The sequence below is a fragment of the Pinus tabuliformis genome, chromosome 6 (assembly GCF_031772625.1).
Source record: "Pinus tabuliformis cultivar Carrire ecotype Pingquan chromosome 6, CPIR1, whole genome shotgun sequence".
Lineage (NCBI taxonomy): Eukaryota > Viridiplantae > Streptophyta > Pinopsida > Pinales > Pinaceae > Pinus > Pinus tabuliformis.
Window position 1 is genome coordinate 1867156908 of NC_142292.1, and position 17394 is coordinate 1867174301.

The 17394-nt window shown below is 33.1% G+C and overlaps 1 protein-coding gene across 1 annotated transcript in view; it reads left to right on the forward strand.

The window, feature by feature from the left end:
- Positions 1-225: 225 nt before the first annotated feature.
- Positions 226-17394, forward strand: part of LOC149266582 (uncharacterized) — a 92044-nt gene continuing 74875 nt past the window's right edge. Inside the window, exons 1-2 of the mRNA XM_089408704.1 lie at positions 226-257; positions 946-1054. Coding sequence (XP_089264830.1) covers positions 226-257; positions 946-1054 — 141 coding nt within the window. The remainder of the gene's footprint in view (positions 258-945; positions 1055-17394) is intronic.

Consider the following 17394-nt stretch of genomic DNA (forward strand, 5'->3'; position numbering starts at 1 on the left):
CTTTGCTGGTTCATATTACCACTGGTCTCTCTTTCCATATGCAACACCTTTCCTTGTTCATTATTGAGAAGGGATGGTCAATGAACTGAGTTCTCCCTACCTGCTCCAGGACCAGCCCCTCATGCTTGTTGTTTAATACCTACCTCTGCATGAGCTCCAAATATAAGCCATCCCGTACCTCACCTCTCAGCTCATAATAACTACCCTGCAGCCACCTCTACGACTATGGAAGAGAAGTTCTTAGAGCCAACCTCAAAGTAAGTTGCGACGTGGGCATAGGCATAGATTGGTGGAACATAGGCCGCAGAGATAGCTAGAGCGAAGAGAGGGAAATGGTAGGAATACCAACCCCATCCTACCAGCATCCTTGTACGTTTACATCTTTGTTTTTCCTGGTAGATCTTGTAATGGAGCCACCAAATACCAACATTAGTATACTCAAATCTATGAGAATTCATGGACCCTCTCTACACGCTCGTCACGATTATGTTCTTTGAGCTAGCACCCTTGTAGGAATCCCTGCGCAGAGGTGGAGCAGGGTTAGCAATCCCTGGACAGCGGTGGAGAAGGGCTCGTGGTTCAAGGGTGGCTACCCTCCTTGAACACCAATGGAGAGAGATACACTGACTCCTACGTTTCCCAGTTAAACTAGGTGAACTCTAAATTATTCAATCACCACTTCGTTATCGCAGTTGTTAGTCTCTCCTTTTGTATCACTCTAGTACATCTACGGGTTGTCACCTGATGAAAGTGATAACAACTCTACTTTTGTATCACTCTAATACATCTACTATAACCTTATGAAAGCGGAAAACCAGAATAAACAAGTGGATTTCACTTCATATATCTTGTCACTTGTCCTTGTGTGGAGAGTTCTAGTAATAAAAGCTTTAGAATCCAAAGGCATTTTTGCTTTTCCTAACTGTCATATTCTTCATTCTGCAGGGTTGAGAAATCAAGCTCTGGTGGTGTTTCTTGTCCAAATATTGGCATTAGGTATCATTTAAATGATTTTGTGGGTATTAAACCCTTAAAAGAGCTTCAGGGTTTGATGGTAAGACGCGGTGAATTTAAGACGTTTTTTTCTGGTTAAAGTTAGTTTCCTATATCTCAGGAATGGTTTATGTTTAGGTCCCTTACATTTCAATATTGTTAAGGTGTTAGAACTGGTTCGACACACAGAAAAAAGAGGTAATCCTGATTGGGGGGTGATGCAGAGGATGGAGTCGGGGGGTGATGTAGAGGATGGAGCCAACTAAGCACTAGATATGCTACCAATTTAATGTTTCAGATTCAAATTATTTTAGATGATCTATTAGAACTAGGAAGATAAGAATATAAGAGACTAAGGAAGTTTGATTTTTTTTCAAACAGAGACCATAGGGGTAAGTGCTTTGCGCTTTGTTTTTTTATGCTTTGATTCTATTTTCAGGCTTATGTTTTTGCGCTTTGATTCTCCTTTTAGGTGGATATTTTCAGGCAGAGAAAGAGATTAGTAGGGAAATTCTGAGGAACACAAATGTTTTTTTTTTATAAGTTAAATACCAAAAAAACACAGCCTTTTGTAAATCTTTTAGCTACCAAGTGCTTTCTCTCATCTCATTGACTACAATATATTTTCAGGCAGAGAAAGAGATTAGTAGGGAAATTCTGAGGAACACAAATGTTTTTTTTAATAAGTTAAATACCAAAAAAAACACAGCTTTTTGTAAATCTTTTAGCTACCAAGTGCTTTCTCTCATTTCATTGACCACAATTTTTGTTGTTGCTCTTCTTCTTCCTCTCCTCGTGTTGTTTTGCTACTCCTCTTCTTCCTGTTGCTCTTTTTCTTAGCCTAAGCGGGAGGAGCTGAGAGGGCAAAACCCATAAGTCAACTCGCTTGAAGATCCTGTGAAATTGGCAATTTAGGGAGGAAGGTTTAATTTTGTACCATTTTTTCATGTCATTGATTCCAGCCACAGTTTGTATAGGTCCGGACTGAATTAATTTGTAGCGAGGTGGATCTATATCATCTCTGTGGGAATTGTTTCTTCTCTCTCTTCATCTCGAAATCTCCTCTCGTGTATGAGGCTGGTGAATTAATTTGTAGCGAGGTGGATCTATATCATCTCTGTGGGAATTGTTTCTTCTCTCTCTTCATCTCGAAATCTCCTCTCGTGTATGAGGGTGGTGGGATGCTTCCTGAACCGATGTGAGTGATGTTTTTGGATTCTCCTCTCAAGCATGAGGCTTTTTAATAGTTTTCATACAAACAATTATTCTTCTTTTCTCACTTTGTAAGTACCACCTTAGGAGCATACTCATTATTGCCATGGATTTTTTTTTGGTGGGAGGGGGGGAGAATACCAGTGTCTCCCTATAAAATAATGAGCTGTATTTTTTTGGAGAGAATGAAAATATAAGAAAATTATATATTACAGAGTAATGAAACATATAAAATATTGCAAAATATAAACAATGAAAACACATAAAATAAGAGAGACACATATATACGTGGCTCACTCAATTTGGGCTATATCCATGGAGAAACATCCAGTGCTTCTTTTTATATTATCAAACAAAATGAAGAGATACAACCTAAAGTACATCTACTGTAATTCCCTCTTCGCTCTCACACAATCTCCTCTATCTTTCTCGCTCAAAATACACATCTACATAGATGCAATATAATTTCCTCACATATAGCGAGAGGTTGCCTTCTAAGAAAAAACCCTAAATTAAACATAACTTCTATCTCCAGATTTCCGCCTAATGAACAACTCAGATTGATTACGAAATTACAACATTTTACCATCACCCCCTTTGGACCCCCTAGTGGTGCACATTAACAGGCGGCGTTGCCTCCACAATATGAACTGAGGTCCAATACGACGATACCTCTGAATAAAAATAATAATCAAGCTCCACACCCAACAGTGCTTAACTATAAGAATGAAAAATATATATTCTTAACTCTAAACCTCTTTATAACGACCTGAGATTTACCTTAACTTTCCCTGTATCTTGCCTCGATATGAGGCCAAATAACACCTCAAAATTTCATATTAGTTGAAATGGCGGTTCGAAAAAATTCATAAGTCAATAAAAAGTACTTATAGAATATATGTTGAAAAATTGGATTAATTAACTTTATTTCCTTTTCAAACTAAAAGAAGAAAAAAATATGATTACAATAGTCTCTACAGCCCGAAAGGGGAGTAATAAGAATCATGTTTTCATGATGAATGAAAAATAATATATGTATATATATATTTCATCTTTTGTATCCCGTTTTACGTAATAAACATTGTGTTATCGACCTTGTATTACAATGGTCTAAAATTTCGCCTTTTATCAATCGATTTCATCATTTGTTATCAATTGTTAATCCATGTATTGAGGACCACCTACGTAGATTTGCTTCTAACTGATTTCACCCTTTGCTAATAGAAGTATCGTGGATTATATTTACATAAATGTGCTTTCTTTCTTATATATTAATGTGGATAAAAAAATCCTAATCCGTTAGTAATTGTTTTAGGTGAGTGGTAATTATTTCTATTAAAATAAATTTTAGTTTAACTATGTAAAAAGTTTAGTTTTTTTTTAAATGGTAATATTTTTAATTTAAATAATTTTTATTTTTTTAAAGGTTAGATATGAAAGAGTATTACTAAAATTTTATGAAGACTAAAAGTCATGCAAATCCATTGATGTACATTTCACTAGAACCATGTCAATCAAATATATACTTTTGACACTTTTCACTTCCTCAAATGTTAATTATATATACTTTTGACACTTACCTCTTTCTCAATGTTAATTTTAAATTTCATGATACCATATAAACACTTGAAAAAAAACATAATATCTTTAAAAAATATTAAAAATATTTATTATTTTTAAAAGGAAAATATTAATTAATTAAAAAATACCTTGTTATATAATCAAATGCATGCACAAACTCCCTTGTTTACGCCAATAAATAGCTAGAGAAAGTTTGATAGCTTACTTTAACAATCACCTTTTTAGTTAAAAGTTTCATACATTCTAGATATTATTTATTGATATTATCCCATCCAAGGTTTCCAAAAGAGTTGAATCCATTTATATAGTCACAAATACAAATTTAAAAATAAAAAATTCTAATTACAACAATTCCTCTAATAATTACTAAAAATGGTCTAAATCATAAAGCATTTACACTTTTCCAAATCAAATCGTGTTTGTTAAATATCCCCACCCTGTTATATGGTTGTTCTTTACCATATCAACTTCCCTCCACACACCCACTTGTATTTTAGCTCAATGTTTATGTTCTTCCATTTATGTCGAACTTGAGATGTGGTGGACATGTGTTGATGGCACCTACAACATCCTACTGTCTTTCATGGTCCTTGGCTTGATTTTATGTGAGCTACAAGTCCTCAAGGTTGTGCTTAACCCTCCTATGATACCACTTGATGGGATGGTTCCTCAATCTTTTCCCTTTTCACCAATTTCCCCCTTGGTCTTATTGTGTTCTTCGAATTTGACGTTATATTCCATGTAACTTAGAGCGAACCATGGAGTGGTTATCAGGTTGATGTTTTACCTTGGACCATTAGTGAAGTTCCTCACATTCCTGAGATCCTAAAGTCAAAACAGATCTAGAAATTGTCAGGTAAATTGCCATCTATCAGCGTTATTAACCGATGCGACTACCCGCCACTCCTCAGTGCTTATGAATTGATGCTCCCTCATAATGTGGGGATGGCAGTGACTACAAATGAAGAGAAAATTCTCCATCTATTGAGGCTATCTATTGATAGGACCACCCACCACTTGGTCGTTATCGTAGACATTATTATTGAATGATCGACTCTAAATATCACGATCGAAGGCACGATGAGATCAATGCTTTAATCCATCCCAAGGACCCCCAGGTCTATCGCAGGTTAATAGGGGGTATGCTATTGAAACTCCCATCGCGATCTATTCCTAATCGAGGTGTTGTTTTAAGACAACGCGATCATTCTGGGGTATGATCAATGACCTTGGTTCACTGTGGTGCCCCCTTATTCTGATGTGAGTTAACGAACAAGGGGGAATATAAACCTAAAAACCACCCTGGTTTTCTGCTACCAAATGTTCTTTTGACCCAGATGTGGGTCATATTACTCTTCAACACTTATGGGCTCTCTCCAATCTATTATTTGGCTTCATCCTGATGGTTGCATTATCATTTTTCCTGCATAATCAAATTTCCAAATACAACGAAACTTGTTCCAAGACAACTTGATATGGGTTGGAACTTTGCCATGGAACCCTAACTGCTAACGAAAAAATTGACGACAACTAATGTGGATTTCAACCACAATAGATGAGAAATTTACATGATTTTTTTTCTAAGTTTTCTCGTTCTCAAATCTATCAAGGGTTGGACCCTGGAACACCACTATGTTGTTGATAACAAAGGATTGGGCTACAAGTTTGATCTCACAATTACTCAGGCTATCTCTCGCTATTCATAATGAGGAATCCTTTCATCAAATTAACCTTTCCCATGGATATTCAACCTTGCATATCAACTTACCTACGAGGACTCTACTGTCAACACACACAACCATGTCTTCACATTCAATATTTCCTAGAATATAAGCCCATCAAGCATAAATATATTGATTCCACAACATAGATATTAGACACACATTAACTCGATATGGCATAATTACACAATAGTCAAGCCTTTCTACTCTTCCCCTCATACTTCCCTCGAACCTTAGACTCTCTTGGTTGTCTCCTTCCCTCTTTTATAAATTACAAAATATCTCAGCCTAATTACTTGTCTCTTTTACAATGTGCCATATGGCCAAGAATGCTAGCAAATCTATATTCCCTTCTAGAACTTGGATACTTGCATTTACATGAGAAATCTAATTTATACAAATTTTAGTTGGGGAATCTAGTCCCTTTAGAAAATTCCAAGACCCATTTAAGTCCATGCAACAAATGGTGGACTTGGGTTTAACATAGTTATTGATCAAATGAGAACTACTACCTCAAAACGAGAACTCTAGCCCAAAAACAAAAAAAAAAACATGAAAAACAAACCCAAAAACGAAATTTGTGTATGCCCAAATGATGTTTATTTTTTTGGGTAAATTTTAAACACTTTTTTAAATGGAAGTAAAAATCATTTTTTGTTTGCAAAATGGATGAAAAAAACACCCTCAAAACAATAAATGTTGATGCTCGAAAAAAACAAAACTTGGGTTACAATTTTGACACTTTTTAGCAATGGAATTAAAGATAAAATATCAAGACTTTGAAAAACTGTAAAATTTCAACAATTCTTGGACATGATGTTAAAGATAAAATATTATGTCTCAAAACCTTATAATTCCAACAATTTCCATCCACGTTGTTAAAGATAAAATATTTTAACTCTAAAAAACCCTAAAATTGTAATTGTTTTCAACAATAAAATTAAAGATAAAATATCATAACTCAAAAAAACCTTAAGAGTTTGACAAATTTTCAACCATGGAATTAAAAACCTTGAGTTTTCAACATATTTTAACAATGAAATTATGGACAAGGTATATGACTAAAACGATTTTTAAAAATGAGCAAGTAAATGAAATATTCATTATTCCAAGAGTAATTTTTATTTTAAAGGTTAAAACTATAGTTCTTTTCAAATCTCAGCCTAAGACAACTTATCCTATTGCAACAAAAACCTAAAAATCAACATCAAAACAAAATGTCCCCTTTTAATGAGGCATTAAAATTTCAACATTTTTAAAACTACCTTATACCAAATGATAACAATATATAATATCATGGCAATATCATTGTATAATTCAAAAAATCAATATTAAATTCTAATATTTATTTATTTTTAATCAAAATATCAACTTTGGTAGATTGAATATAACATACATTATTTTTGTAATTCATTATTTCATTGTGATTGCATTGTGGATATTCTAAAGAGATGAATTCTTCATAATTAAAACATATAATCCAACAAACATAGAAATGACTCATAACTTCATGTAAAATCATATGGAAGTCAAAATATTTATTTCAAGTTACCATGCAAACATCATTTACATAAAATGTCTTAGACATTTATTCAAAATCACCCATAGGTTTTGGCACACCATCAGAATCTACATCTTCAGATGAATGACTGGATGCAGATGAAGATGACCCATATTCTTCTCTTTCATCAACTAGAGCCCCATCTGAGTCAACATGCATGCCCACTATTTTAGGTTTCAAAAGTACTCTAAATCTACGACTAGGTTCAACAGACTCCCATCTCAACATTATTTCTTCTAGTAGCAACTTCTTCAAAATCTCTATGGCCCTGAAGTGAAGAGTTTCTCTCTTTGTTAAATTGAAGTCATAGACAAGTATTTCAACATCCTCTAATTTTAAGAGATATGTGCGACGACGATTTATATTTGTACCCTTTCTTTTCCCCTTCCTACCAATTTGTTTATCAATTTCCATCTTTGGCTTGTACACACCATTAAATGGGTGGGTATTTATGGCATGCCAATATACTTCAACAACTGTAATATCTTCATTTTATTTAATTACCTTTATAACTTTGGCAACCCAGAATGGATAGCCAAGGGGATCTCCATTTGCTAACACTGCTATCATGCAACCCTCCTTAACATCCTCCACAAAACCCCTGTAAAGGTCTTCCATGGCTTCACGTTGTGCACGTGAGCTTCTAGAACCAATATAGATTTCTCTTTCCTCTACATGTGGAGAATTAATAATGCCTTGAAGTTGTTGTTTTTCAATAATGTGTCTTTCCTCCTATTCATTTGGCATATTTTGCGGTCAAATAAATGGAGTCTTCAAAAGTGTATCTTCATTTCTTGATCTTGAAATGGTATCACTTCATTATTGAAAAAATACTCCCATCAAACTGAATCGACAACATCAAAGTACTCATATGTATATCTTATACATATTTTAATTTCTTCCAGGCATTCAGAATAATTTATCTCTCTCTTATGTCTTCGTGCATTATGGAGTTCAGCAACTCATTGTAATAATAATATCTTTTATGAAAATATTAGATGATCTGGAATGAACTTAAAAAATGCTAAACCTAATAATGACCCCCATTCTTCCACAATTGAATACTTCTTGCCCCATACAAGTGTTTTCCCGTTATTTTTTTTGATACGAAATTGACGTTGGAAGCTAATGTCATTAAGCTGTGCAATGCATTTCTCCTCACCATGTGATCCCAGAATAAACCTTCGCATGTCAATAGTTTCTTCCAACACATGAAAAACAGTCTATGGAATGTATGATTTCTTAATACATTCAATTAATGATAGTAGGCTCCCAACATCCTTCCTCCTCAATGTTACTGAAAAACGACCAAACATCTGATAAATATGGTCATGAGTTTTCCCAATAAGAAGGAAACCAACCTTTACCTTTTTTAAAATTCCCAATTTAACAAGCATGTTTAGATATCCAAAAACAACTTGAATTTTGTTTTCACAGCTTGTGTTGTCTAATTGTAGATACAAAACTTCAGGAAGAATACCAAACCAGTGAGAAACCACATGGATTATAGTCATGGTCAGATTTGCATCATTAGGAACATTTGGAGTAGTGAAGTAAAAATTTGGCAACATCTTCCCATTAAAGACCATACAACCAACCAAGTGAAACTAAATAAATTTTCCTTCTGTACATTTTTTGGTGTGCGGACAAAATTTGGCATAAGTGTTTTCTTTTGGTCTATACCATCAATTATAAAACCGAAATATTTATTTGGATTATCATAATACTTCTTTCGATGCTTATACAATTTTTGTCTTTCACATGTTTGCTGATTGTGATGCTCCTGAACTGTTTTGACAATCAAATCTATATATAAAATAAAAGAAACCTATTAATAAATATATTTTCATAGTTGATAACTATCTAATTTTTAAAAATAATGTTCTGAATGCATACCTCTTTCTACACCTTTACACTTATCTCTCTTTTATTTAAGAGAAGCACATGTACTACAAACCCCCATCTTTGTCTTCTTAGGAATACAAACATTGTTGAATTCATTCTTCCATATCCTTGTAAAATATGAATATGTAATAAAATTACCATCTCCTTCAGCACCTTCTACATATTGTATGTATAAGTTGTATATTTCTTGTCTTGAGAATATTGTATGGATGTATATTTCATCCATGACATTGCAGTAATTGTTGATGGCCCAACCTCCTTTTTATAACATACTTATGAATAAAATGTGGGATCTTTTTCCAGTATTTCTTGGATTCTTGACAAATGAAAATTGCCAATTGAATGCAACATTTTGAAATCCTTTCTATAGAGAAATACTTTCCCAATATGATAACCATAACCTTCTAGTGTAGATTGCATGCAACCTATTAAATATTAATTTTGTCTGCTTTTAGTCATTGAAAAATATCTCTTCCTTTTCTCCAAAGAAAACTTGAAATCCATATGTTTCAAGCAATCCTTTCAGCAACATTCACATGAAATCAAATCACAGCTAGAACTTCTACTTGTGAGATATTATGTCCTAAACCTCGTGTAACTAGAATATTTTGAATTGATATGAAAAGGTCTACTCCTACTCCTAAATACAATATTTTCTTGAAACATCTCCATCATTTCATTATTCTCTATAGAAGCATTTTCATAATCATTAGGAGAAAATAGTATCCTCACTATGATCATTCTGAACACGGTTAGAATAATCATCACCATCATTACTTGGAAAATGTTCATTACCATCCTCACCTAAATGAAAATTTTCACTACCAACATCAACACTTTTCAAATCCTGACTCGGGCGAAATTCTTCACCATCTTCATTTGTTCTTTTGAAATCCTCCCTTGGAGGATTTAAATCATCATCACCATGAGTGCCTTTGAAACACTCACTTAGAGAAAATGCATTATTCACATTTGTGCGTCTAAAACTATCATTTGCAAGAAACTCTTCATCCTCCCCTTCATAACTGGTGCTCTCATAATCCTTATGATTAGGACGAAGTGGAAAATATGACTCTATATTCATAGTCAAATTATCATTCACAGGAAATTCTTCATCCTCCCCTTCATTAGTGGTGGTCTCATAATCCTTGGGAATAGGACTAAGTGGAAACTTTGAATTTATATTTAATGGAAATTCTTCATCCTCCCCTTCGTTAGTGGTGCTCTCATAATCTTTAGGATTAGGACTAAGTGGAAACTTTCAAACTCTATTTGCTGAAAATTGTTCATCCTCCCCCTCCCCTTCCTTAGTGGTGCTCTCATAATCCTTAGGATTAGGACTATGTGGAAAATTTGACTCTGAAAATTCTTCATCCCCCCCTTCATCAGTGGTGCTCTCATAATCCTTAGGATTAGGACTAAGTGGAAAATTTGACTCTCTATTTACTGGAAATTCTTCATCCTGCCCTTCGTCAGTGGTGCTCTCATAATCCTTAGGATTAGGACTAAGTGGAAAAATTGACTCTCTATTCACAGGAAATTATTTTTGTTGCCCTTCATCAATGTTGCTCTCATCATCCTTAGGATTAAGACCAAGTGGAAATTTTGTCTCTATTCATAGTGAAAGAATTCTTGTTATATTCATCAAAATGAATAGAGTTGTTGCATGACGAAGATGTCGATGCTACAGAAAGAAAAACTTCACTATCAGAAGAATCCATGACCTTCAACCAAAAGATGTCAAATGATACAAATGCACTCTCCCAATGACAATTTATAGCTTAGAGTTTGAAAATTTCCCTCTAAAGTTTCCTGCCAAAAAATTTCGCTGAAAATTTTCCCTCCAAAGTTCCCCCTAAAACATTTTGCCTAAAATTTTTCCTCCAAAAACTTCGTTTAAAATATTTCTCTCCAAAATTTTCTTCTAAAATTTACTTGAAAAGATATTACTAAAATTTTCGTCTTCAAAAATATTCACCCTACTTCCTATTCAAAATATCAACATAAATTTTTGTTTAATGCATTCCTTAAAAATTAAAATAATTTTTCTATTTAAATTATTTAACATTGACTACTTAACTAAATTATTTTTATAATTAATATTTTATTTTTATCCCACAATGAATAAAAGTTAATATAAACCTAAAATGTTAACTATATATATATATATATATATATATATATATATATCCCACATTTGAGAAATGTTAAAACAATCCTACCATCTTCATTATATAATAAGATTCATTGTTTTTATTCGTCACATCACATCAAGCCTTCTGGGTTTTATTGAAAAGTTTAGATCAATTTTGTGGAGGAGTTGCATTGTCATCGATAACACATTCAACGGAGGTTTTTCACATTTGAAAGGTTAGTTTTCCTTCTCTTTTGACTATTTAAAATGGAATTTGGGGAAAGTTTGTTGTTTTATGGTCTTTGTGCTCCAATTTTTTTCGAAGTTTTTTTTGCACTATCATATTTTACATGAAAAACCACATAAAAAAACTCTATTATATTTTATAGCGAAAAAATAAAAAAATAAATAAAAATAATAATAATAAAATCTATTTATTGATTTTTTTTAAATGAAAAAATGAATTGATTTTTTTTAAACAATATAAGTATGGTTTTTAATTTTTTTTTCTAACTTTAGTTCTTTTTTTTTAATGAGGGCTGAAGGCCTGCACGAGTTTGGTAGGCTCGGCCATGGGCCTTTAGGCCCTCGCTAAGTCGTGGGGCCGATTTTGCAAGCCTGCCCATGGGCCTTCAAATCCTCGCTTAGCTGAGGGGCCGATTCCCGAAATCGTCCCAGTAGACCCACTCAGTGGAGGGCAGAAGGCCCATGAGCGAACTTGCACGGGCCGCCGGACTGAAGGCCCATGTAGTAGTTTTGTTATATATATATATATATATATATATATATATATATATATATATATATAGTTTAAATTAATTAACTTTAAATTTAGACTATTTTTATATTTATATATTTTTTTTAAATAAACTTTATATTGTTAATTTTTTTAAATTGTTTAATTAAATATGTGTTTTTTTAATTAACTAATTTACATGTTTATATATATAAGGAAGATGGCATCAAAGAAGATCTCTGCGAATATTTCTGGAACAAGGACAACAATTCTATTATCTAAAGTTGCAGTTGGACACTCTATGAATACTGTTGAACATACCCGAACTGAGAAACATCATAAAAGTCAAGCTACTGGCCCGTCAAGTGTATTCAAGATTATTTCTGAATGGAGGAATTCGTGAAAAATAAATAAAACGAATTTTACATGGCGTGTTAAAGATATTGAGAGTGACGATAATACACATATCTATTTATATTGTGGTATGATTAACTTTGGTGAACCATATGAGGTGATGGGCAGAATACGAGACATATGTTTGCTGCCGAATGCAAATGTTGTTTATGTTCTTGTAAAATTGCCCAAGATGCATGAAAACGTTAGATATCATCACTCAAAGGTCAAGTATGACACCTATGAAGAATCTACACAGTTGTGTGAAGAAACCGCAACCAATATTTCAAACAACATTGTAAGTGTGATTATTTATATTTATGTGTTATGCATTATTGTAAGGATCATTAATTTTTTTATAAATGATTAATCATTGACATATTATATTTTGTTTGATAATATTTTACTGAGATCCTTTCAATGATGTTGGAGGGTATTTATTATCTAGAGCCAAATATTATGAATGTGATCAACAGTTACCATACAGGGATAAAAGAAGAAAGGAGAAGGAACCAAAGAGAAATAATCCATGACACTACAATAGTATATACAGGGGTAATTAAATAATCCCTAAGGTGGGTTAATCTAGCAAAGTTAAACATCATGGATTTGAGACTTCTGCAATTTGCATTCTGTGTGGTTGTATCTTCCGGATCCATCGCATCTGTTGTTTTTGTGCATCGACGTTTCGAACCAACCTCTGTGGTTCATCATCAGGATTAGAATTAGTGAAGAAGTCAGAGATGGGTGAGGATGAATAAATAGATGAGGAGAAGGTAAAGTGAAGGGCTGACAAGATCTAGATTTAAGGAAAGGTTTATTAATTAGTTTAGGATTGAATTATTTTTATTTTAATTTAGAATTTATTATAATTTCATTTTTCTTTTATTTTTATTTTCCTTTTATTTTTATTTTTATTTTCCTTTTATTTTTATTTTTAGTGAAGACTACAATGAGAAAATGTTAGACCATTTAAACAATAGTGGTTGCTACATCAAATTGAAGAAGAATCCCATAAAGAAGATTTCCAGGAATGTCAATAACTTGGTTAGAACAAGCAATGAACACAATATGAAGAATCTTATTGAAACCAACCCCTAAACCCCTAGGATTTATGGGGCCCCTAAAATTCACAAAGAAGGTATACCTATTAGACCCATTGTCAACACTATTGGTGGCCCCACTTACCACCTGGCGAAGCATCTGGCTAAAAAGCTTAAACCCTTGGTAGGGAATACCAGCTCCTTTGTCAAAGATTCCTACCACTTCATTAATGAAATCAAGCACATAAATCTAGACCAAGACGACATCTTAGTGAGATTTGATGTAAAAGCTCTTTACACCAACATTCCTATAAATGAAGCCATGGAGGTTGTATAGAAAATCACTGACCCCAACACAGCTAAATTGGTCGAAATCTGTTTAAAATCCACCTTTTTTAGCTTCAAAGAGGAGATATATGAACAAACCTATGGTGTGGCCATGGGATCACCCCTGTCTCCCATCATTGCTAATTTGTTCATGGAACATTTTGAAACTAAAGCCATTGAGTCTGCTCCCCTAAAGCCCAAATTATGGAAAAGATTTGTTGATGACACTTATGTCATTTGGCCTCATGGAAAAGAAAAACTAAACGAATTTCTTGAACACCTTAACAGCCAGTCAGATTCCATCAAGTTCACAATGGAAGTGGAAGAAAATGGTTGTCTTCCCTTTCTTGACATCCTCATCAAAAGGAACCAGGATGGCACTATTTCTCACCAGGTCTATCGCAAAAAAGCTCACACCGAACACTACCTTCATGCTAACTCTCACCATCATCTGGCTCATAAACTTGGGGTGCTAAACACTCTAGCAACAAGAGCAATTCGTATTTCAGATCATGATAAGTTTGAACAAGAAAAGAACCACCTCTTGGACGTTTTCAAGAAGAATGGTTACAAGAGACACCAAGGGATCAAGGCTTTCAAGAAGGTTGAAAATCCCATGAACAAACATCATAGGGATGATTACGCAGGTACAGTTCACCTCCCTTACATTCTAGGCACCACTGATAAAATTGCTCACATCTTAAGAAAGAATAACATAAAAACCACGTTCAAACCTTTGAAAACTATTAACAGATGCCTTAAATCCGTGAAAGATCCTATTGACCCTAAGCACCACAAAGGGGTCTACTTGGTCCCTTGTTCATGCGGGAAGACATACATTGGTGAAACCGGCCGATCTATATCAACAAGGATTCAAGAGCATGCGGCCGACATTAACCATAACCGCTCCAAAACCTCGGCCTTGGCTGAACACTCAAGCAAAACCAATCACCACATTTGCATCGAAGACTCCTATGTTATGGCCAAAATTGAGCATTACCACCATAGGAAATTCAGAGAAGCAATTGAAATAAGAAAACACCCTAATAACCTAAATCGTGATGACGGTTGGAAGATAAGTGATAATTGGATTCCCACGATAATAAAGGATTCCGCCACTTCCTAGTCCTCTGTTTCCTTTTTCCCCCTTAAATCCCTTTGTCCGATTAATCTCCTTCACCATCTTAATGTAATAAAACCTACACCTTATCCAATTAAATTAAATTAAATCATAATAATTTAAATCAAACAACATATACATATATGTATAGAAAGAAATAAACTAATTATTCATATTTATAACTAACTTGTAATTAAATCATAATGTACTTGTAATTAAATTAAAACATAATAAATTAAATCTAGCAATATAAATATACATAGATATTTACATAGGAATAAACCAATAATTCAATTCATAACTAAAGCTTGATTAGGTGAAACATATTTAAACTCAAACAAAAATAAAAATAAAAGGAAAATAAAAATAAAAATAAAAGAAAAATGAAATTATAATAAATTCTAAATTAAAATAAAAATAATTCAATCCTAAACTAATTAATAAACCTTTCCTTAAATCTAGATCTTGTCGGCCCTTCACTTTACCTTCTCCTCATCTATTTATTCATCCTCACCCATCTCTGACTTCTTCACTAATTCTAATCCTGATGATGAACCACAGAGGTTGGTTCGAAACGTCGATGCACAAAAACAACAGATGCGATGGATCCGGAAGATACAACCACACAAAGTTAAACATGTTTCTTTTGAATATGTGGAAACAGTTGAAGCTAAAAAATATGTTACCACTAGTGAGGAGGAGATTAGAACTGTTGTTCAAAAGGAGAAAAGAAAAAAAACATTAAAAAAATGGCCACGAATGTATCTCTTCTAGTTGATGATGAGGATATTGTTTATGTAAAAGAAGATATGTTAACGAGTAAGAAAAAGAAATCAAAAATTGGTTAATCTGTTAAAATCATGGGCGACAGTGAAGATCAAAGTGAGAGTTCTAAAGGCAACATAGAAATCATAACCCCAGGTGATAATTTAGAGGATGACATTTTTAAACAAAACAAAATACCATTCGAGATCATTTGATGAAGAATAAATTAATTAATGGTGGAAAAACATTTCAGCTTAATGTCAGTCAATTCTATAGGCCAAATGAAGGAAAATATCAATATCAAATTAGAAAGACACATCACTTACATGTCCATAATTTGAAAACATTGTTCAGGTACAATCCATATGCACATGTGGTGGATTATGTGATTCTTGTTGATCCAAATCAAGTTCCCAACAAAGAGGCATTTGATAAGACATGATGTTTTGAATACAAATATTATGTAATTGGAAGGAACCATTTAGCAGAGCCCAAAATAAAATTGATCGAGGAATATCCCAATCACTGTCCTTTTGAAACAATGAAACGAATCATTTATGTTGGTTTAATAGAAACATAGGCAAAGTTATTGACATGGAATCATAATGCAGATAATGAGTGTATAATGTCTATGACTTTCATCCAAAGGGTTAGATTTATTCATAATGAATTTGTAGAAAAATGTGGTAGGGATAAGACAAAAGTCAGTTTAAGCTTTCGAAAGGAATGTTGTATGGAAACAAGTTATCAAATTGAAAATAAAATAAATTCAAAAGGTGGCAAAGTAAATTCAGAATTATTCAGAGGCATGAATAATATTTTCTTGTTAGCATTTAGAACTGGAGAGATATGGGAATTGATTGATGATATTTTCTACATGAGGGAGAATATTTCCATAAAAGATCAGAAGGTTAAAAAATCTAAACCCATAATATGTACTGATAGTAAGAAAGGTCCTAAAATGAAGCAAATTCCAGATGATACAACTATCACATCTTGGAGAAAAAATTACAATGCGTGAAGGATGACAAACTAGTCAAATCAATACTATGTCGTGTGAAGTCAAGTGAATTGTCATTGGACGAAATTTGCTCGAAATTTCAAAAGTAAGTATGTTGAATTATTTTTACTTTTTCTTGGATTATAATTTTCTTTTAAATATAACATTTTATTGTTGGTAGTATTTGTTATACATATCACTATATTAACAATTTTTACTTTATTTATTCATTCATAAGATTTATATGAAAATACAAGAACATATGGTTAGAATGTTGAATGAAAAGAGTTGGGATGATGTTGTACACAACTACTGAGAGTAAAGTTCTACAACAAACTTCAAGATTTTTATTTCTCATTCAAAAAGGTACGTTGATTTTTACATACATTTTATTCATATGTAATTTTATTTTATTTTATTACTTATACTTATATTTGTTTGTTTTATTAAAGATGTTGAAGAAGGATGCAGTTGGAGTACCAAATAATTTCAAAAGATTTATTGAAAAAGTTAAGTTGGAAAGGTTGAGAAACAAGCATCTTAGGAATGTTGAACTTGATCCTACTCTTACTCATTTCATTTGGAATGGGTTGCACACTATCCAATATCAAATAATACAAGGTGATTGTGAAGACTTTGCAAAAATCATACCTAAATGGGAATATGCCCTGGTTATTGCAGACATTCTTCATGATTTCAATTTCCCAGACATTGGATATGATAATGAGCTTTATACCTATCAAGATTTTAATAAAGTGGTTATGGACTTTCAATAGTCACAACATCACCACTTTGGAGATGTGTCACATTTCATTCAGACACACGATTTGCAATGTTATTAGCAAGCTTCAAGGGAAAAGCAAACTCAAGGACGCAACTTACATAGTAAGACATTGAAATTGT